Source organism: Sardina pilchardus, chromosome 8 (assembly GCF_963854185.1).
Source record: "Sardina pilchardus chromosome 8, fSarPil1.1, whole genome shotgun sequence".
Classification (NCBI taxonomy): domain Eukaryota; kingdom Metazoa; phylum Chordata; class Actinopteri; order Clupeiformes; family Clupeidae; genus Sardina; species Sardina pilchardus.
The window spans coordinates 2,780,896-2,786,881 of record NC_085001.1 but is presented as its reverse complement, the minus strand read 5'-3'; the positions used below and the strand labels follow the sequence as shown (position 1 = coordinate 2,786,881).

General features: G+C 43.5%; 1 protein-coding gene across 1 annotated transcript; it reads right to left on the bottom strand.

Moving 5' to 3' along the window:
• Positions 1 to 1,792: 1,792 nt before the first annotated feature.
• On the bottom strand, positions 1,793 to 5,663 carry LOC134089478 (uromodulin-like). The gene is made up of 8 exons (XM_062543921.1): positions 5,599 to 5,663; positions 5,348 to 5,467; positions 4,898 to 5,082; positions 4,445 to 4,608; positions 3,905 to 4,150; positions 2,590 to 2,752; positions 2,265 to 2,367; positions 1,793 to 2,159 (listed from the first exon to the last, which is right to left on the bottom strand). Exons 3-8 carry the CDS (start codon positions 5,045 to 5,047, stop codon positions 2,107 to 2,109), a joined length of 879 nt encoding a protein of 292 aa, XP_062399905.1. The 5' UTR covers positions 5,048 to 5,082; positions 5,348 to 5,467; positions 5,599 to 5,663; the 3' UTR covers positions 1,793 to 2,106.
• Between the last annotated feature and the right edge of the window lie 323 nt (positions 5,664 to 5,986).

Below are 5,986 nucleotides of genomic sequence, written 5' to 3'. Positions count from 1 at the left end.
CTATACACACCCACCCAAACACACACACACACACACACACACACACACACACACACACACACACACATACACACACACACACACACACACACACACACACACACACACACACACACACACACACACACACACACACACACACACACACACAAAACATCCCCAGAAAATCACAAAGGAAGCTGAGAGAAATCCATCGTGCTCGTGTCATCAGTTCTCCGCTGTGTCCTCGGCCGGCTCATTGTTCTCGCTCATTGGTAATAACATCCTGACATTCACACTGACAGCCGCGGACGGAGCCGTTCCCTCCCGCGGAGCAGGCGCACTCGTCGCCTAATGAGCAGGAGCCAGAGTGTCTTGAGGGCGCGCTAATGCGCCGGGATTCTATTAGCGGCTATGTCCGCGCTACGCTAGCAGATGGAGATCGGGATTCTATTAGCGGCTATGTCCGCGCTACGCTAGCAGATGGAGATCGATGATCTAATGAGGTGCCAGGGCTGGCAGCAGTCCTGAGAAATCACTATCTGAGAATCTTTTTAAGTGATCTTTCTTTTTCTTTTTCATTACACACGATCCTTGAAAAACAGCACAAACTCACATAATTCTTTATTTTCAGTTCAGTTTTATTCACTTGCCTTGCACCACTTAGGCTACGACGAAACAAAACAGACAAACTCACTGCTCTTGGGGGCAAAAATTGGCAATAATGGGACATCCGTGTAAGACTCTTCTGAGTGAGCGAATGTGTCAGTGACAAAAACATCTGTCTGTCATATATTTGTCTAATTCCACAAGATATTTATCTGTTTGTTGATGTGTATTTATAACTTGACGTTACTTCAATAATTCTGACAATTTTAAGCTTGACCTGCTACTTTCTCAGAGTGTCGAGGGACAGGTGGGGCTCTAAAATGCCCCCTTGATCAAAGTGGGGAATGAAAGAAAAAGTGTGTGAACCGGTAGTGTAGGCCTACAGTAATATACATTTATTTATTGTATGGCCCCCCCATGAACGGAATTCCCTGAAACTTGGCGTGCATTCAGAGAGTGCCATAGTGATCCTACACTTCCAATGTTGTTGATGTAGCGGAGCAGTAGAGAGTAGAAGCTATCAGGCAAGTGGGATTGAGATAAACTCCTGCTGCACTCACACACTTTCCAGTGCCTCGTTTCGTACAGCATCTTATACACACACATTTAATTGAAATAGAAATGGTAAAGATTCATGTTTTGAGTAATTCTTTATTTAGTGTAGTCATTCTACTGTATATCAGAGCCCCTGAAGTACAAACATGCAACTTCAGAGTTACTTTTCATCTGAGACCAAGATTAGCCTATGCTTCTACACAAAGGGGTTCATATGCAGTAAGCATTTGATTGTATGCATTTTGAATAACCAAAAGTCCTATGGGGAGTTTCCATAGGGCATTTCACAAAATGTAGTTTGGCAAATAACTGTCTTAAGTACTCCTATTTCCATTTTATATTGATTCTCTAATTCTCTAATTTTGCACACAGCTTCACAAAGTCACATCAAGTAAGAGGGCTGAAATGGGGTCTGTTCAGAGATGCCTGCTACCTGGTAGAAAGAGAATAGCCTCTTTTACTCTGGCATACAGTTCTTCTGGTTGTTTTCCAAGACATTACAGTGTGTCAGCTTTCCAGAGGGGTCAAGCATTTGATTATAGGCCAAACTAGGTGGGGGCAGTGGCCTCTGATGCCATTTCAGGCAAAAACGTACAATTGGAATTGGTGTGTTTAATCATTCACAATAACAGCTTTTTTTTTAATTGAAACAGCCATTTCTCATATTTATTTGCATATGCATATTTCAATGAATGATTTACACATAGTCGATTTACTCACAACAGTTGTGAGCACACACATGAGAATGAACTATTCCAATGAATGCAGATAGAGTCATTAATAATCAGTTAGAGTCACAATGAATGCAGTTAAAATCATTAATAATCAGTTAGAGTCATTAATAATCAGTTAGAGTCATTACAGTAATAATCAGTGTGTCAACAATCAATAAGTTCCCCCTGTAGGTAAAAGGGTATGATTTCAGATCAATGATAATGAATGGGGTGTGGAAATGGCAGATGTTCACAGGTGAGGAGAGCGTCTCTTTGGCAGTGGAGCCAGGACATCCAGCACATCTACAGTGTAGACAGACAGAGATACAGGAAAACGTCACATATACTGTAGCAGAAACTAATGCTGTGAATCAGAGCATCTCAGCTTCATGTTGTGTAACCATTTACCTGTGTTCTTATCAGGCAATAGTGGCCCAAAGCCAACAGTGATGTTATCTTGGTAGTCTGCAGATCTGCGGTCTCTGTGCTGATGAACAGCATGGTCACAGTTCTGGAGGAAAAAAAATAATGAATCACTATAGACCTTTCACATACACATTTGTTATTTATTTGTCATGTGAACAAACTAGAAAACCTGAAGAGGTCCTACTCTCATTCACTACTAATAGTGTCGTTCTTCACTGAAGCTCACTCCAGAATAATTCATAATCTCAAGATCTTCTCAACAGACGTCCGACTCCATAAGACGTGGAGCTGGGGCACTGAGGCTCACCGGGACACAGCTGTTGCCCTCCAGGGGGCAGAGGTGGAGGCTGCAGTGCAGGTACACCTGAGACGAGGCCCCGGCGAAGGTGAACATCCTGAAGGAGAAGCGGCTGCTGGTGGACACCCCATTCCTCAGCACCTTCACCGTGCCGTCCTCCGGGTTGGGACACCTGCAACAGGTGAGCATGAGGAACTACTGTATACAAGATGGCACGCAGAGACAGGAACATGAACAGCAAACATCCGCCATTTTAGGGCAGTGAAGTATAATAGTTAGTGAATTAGTCTGGTACAGTGCATAGTATATGAGGCTGAATTCAGACTAATGGTGTGGGCATGTTTAACATGTTAGTGCATCTAAATGGTGTGGGCATTTTTAACATGTTAGTGGCAGTAGTTGTCTCATGGAAACAGACTGATGGTGTGGGCATGTTTAACATGTTAGAGGCAGTAGTTATCTCATGGTAACAGACTGATGGTGTGGGCATGTTTAACATGTTAGAGGCAGTAGTTATCTCATGGTAACAGACTGATGGTGTGGGCATGTTTAACATGTTAGAGGCAGTAGTTCTCTCATGGTAACAGACTGATGGTGTGGGCATGTTTAACATGTCAGTGCATCTAAATGGTGTGGGCATGTTTAACATGTTAGAGGCAGTAGTTCTCTCATGGTAACAGACTGATGTGTGGGCATGTTTAACATGTTAGAGGCAGTAGTTCTCTCATGGTAACAGACTGATGGTGTGGGCATGTTTAACATGTCAGTGCATCTAAATGGTGTGGGCATGTTTAACATGTCAGTGCATCTATATGGTGTGGGGATGTTTAACATGTTAGTGCATCTATATGGTGTGGGCATGTTTAACATGTCAGTGCATCTAAATGGTGTGGGCATGTTTAACATGTCAGTGCATCTAAATGGTGTGGGCATGTTTAACATGTCAGTGCATCTAAATGGTGTGGGCATGTTTAACATGTCAGTGCATCTATATGGTGTGGGCATGTTTAACATGTCAGTGCAGTAGTTATCTCATGGTAACAGACTGATGGTGTGGGCATGTTTAACATGTCAGTGCATCTATATGGTGTGGGCATGTTTAACATGTCAGTGCATCTATATGGTGTGGGCATGTTTAACATGTTAGTGCATCTATATGGTGTGGGCATGTTTAACATGTCAGTGCAGTAGTTATCTCATGGTAACAGACTGATGGTGTGGGCATGTTTAACATGTTAGAGGCAGTAGTTATCTCATGGTAACAGACTGATGGTGTGGGCATGTTTAACATGTTAGAGGCAGTAGTTGTCTCATGGTAACAGACTGATGAGTGATGAGGTCCCAGGTGATGGAGGAGGCGGAGTCGTTGCCGGGTGTGGCCCAACAGGAGTCCAGCACACTGGAGAGCTGGCGGCTGTCCACTCCCTCCAGGTCCACGGCTATGTAGAGCGTCTGCTCAGCTTGACCCGTCACATTGCCACTGAACTGCTGCGTGAACCCTGCGTCCTTATATGGAGTCATCTGGACTTGGTATGTCCCCTGTGCTGCAGGCAGCTTCTGGTGTATAACGCTGCAGGGATGTTAAGGGTATTAGAGAGCACATTTTCACTGGCAATATTATAATGGATTAAACAAACCTACACATTTTGGCAGCGTTTTACAGTTACTAAAAGAAAACTATGCATCCATTTGCTTTTGATGAAAATCTATTATAAAGTCAACTTGTCGAAAGGACTTTTCCCACAAAGTAATTTTAATAAATTAAGCTTTAAATTATACGTCTCACATACAGGAAGTGGAACATGTGGTTCTATAAATTACACTGAAATTTACATTTACGAAATGTTATGATGCAGAATTTCACCTTGTCAAGGTATGGATAGCCATATCCATGGAAGCATTTTGTTTTATAGGATATTCACAGACAAACTGCAGATTCAGTTGTCTCTGTCTGCTAATAATAAGACCCTCTGCAGAGTCGGTGGTCCCTTGAATAGAATTCTCGTAGATGAAGTGGGTATTATTGGCCTGAAAAAAAAATCCCAATAGGTTATCATTTTCATATCAGCACAACCAGAAGGATCCTTTTTGGGGTAACTGTTTGGTCACTGTTGCTTTTACTTTAGATAGGTACTGCTAAGGATATCGTTCCACATGAGAATAGGATCACTAACATTAATGCACATATCTGTTTTATTTAGCTAATTTGCATCAGTCCATGTATTCACTGAAGGTTATATAGCTGCTAACTTATACCCGCTGGTGATTAAAGGCTTTGGTAGATGTAGAGGTTGATCAAATTGTTTTTGCTCCTCACCCTTAGAACAGTTCCGCATTGCTGGTCGTCGTTGTTGAAATGGAACTCCACCCGTCCGTCTCTGACTGTGCCTGTGCAGGCCGGATCGTTGAGGTGTAGAGCGCGAGCAGGAAAGCCATCCTCAAAGAGGAGGCACCGGGACAACGACATCCAGCAGGAGCTATTGTGACACGTAGCAACCAAACCTGAGAGAGGAGCAGGAGCTATTGTGACACGTGGCAACTACACCTCAGAGAGGAGCAGGAGCTATTGTGACACGTAGCAACTACACCAGAGAGAGGAGCAGGAGCTATTGTGACACGTGGCAACTACACCTGAGAGAGGGACAGACACATACAGCAGGAGCTACTGTGGCACGTGGCAACTACACCTGAGAGAGGGACAGATGCTACAAGTACTAATGCAAACATCCATAAGACGAATCGGCACAGCTCTTGGATTAGGGCTTACCAAATGACTCTGGGATGGGTCGGTCATTGCTCTTGTTGCACAAGCAGCCATAGATTCCATGTACTTCCCCACATACCTCATCTTCTGTGCAGTGGACGTCACCACAGGGGTTAGCAGAGACTACACCGAGATAGGAGTGAGTGAGTCAATGAGCAAGATATGGTACAAAACATTCATGTCACATGAAGGCATCATGCATCATTATAAAGTTTTTCAAGGATTGCGGAGAAAACAGTTTGAAAAATTGTCACCTGTTGTGGTTTGCACAGTTGCAGATGTAGGAGAAACGGTTGGAGATATGGTGTTCACATCTACAAAATAATTGTTGGTTTTAAAGCAAATATAATCTGCCCCTCAAAAGTAAACCAGTTGGTGAACTAAAGATTGTGAGGATAAAAAATATTTGGTGGTTGATAGTCAGCTATAAGACTGAAGAGGACAAAAATACCGGTTATCATACCTGTACAGTAAGCAAAATTACAGCCACCGGGTGGGTCCAACCGGTAGACATAGTAGTTTCCTGGACAAGCTTTGACTTGAATCGGAGGGGCGAGGTAGAAACAGCAGCTGTGCACAGTAGTACTCTCGTGAGCCGCCGTACATATCTCCCTTGTAACGATCCCGTCCTGTAGTTGAGGG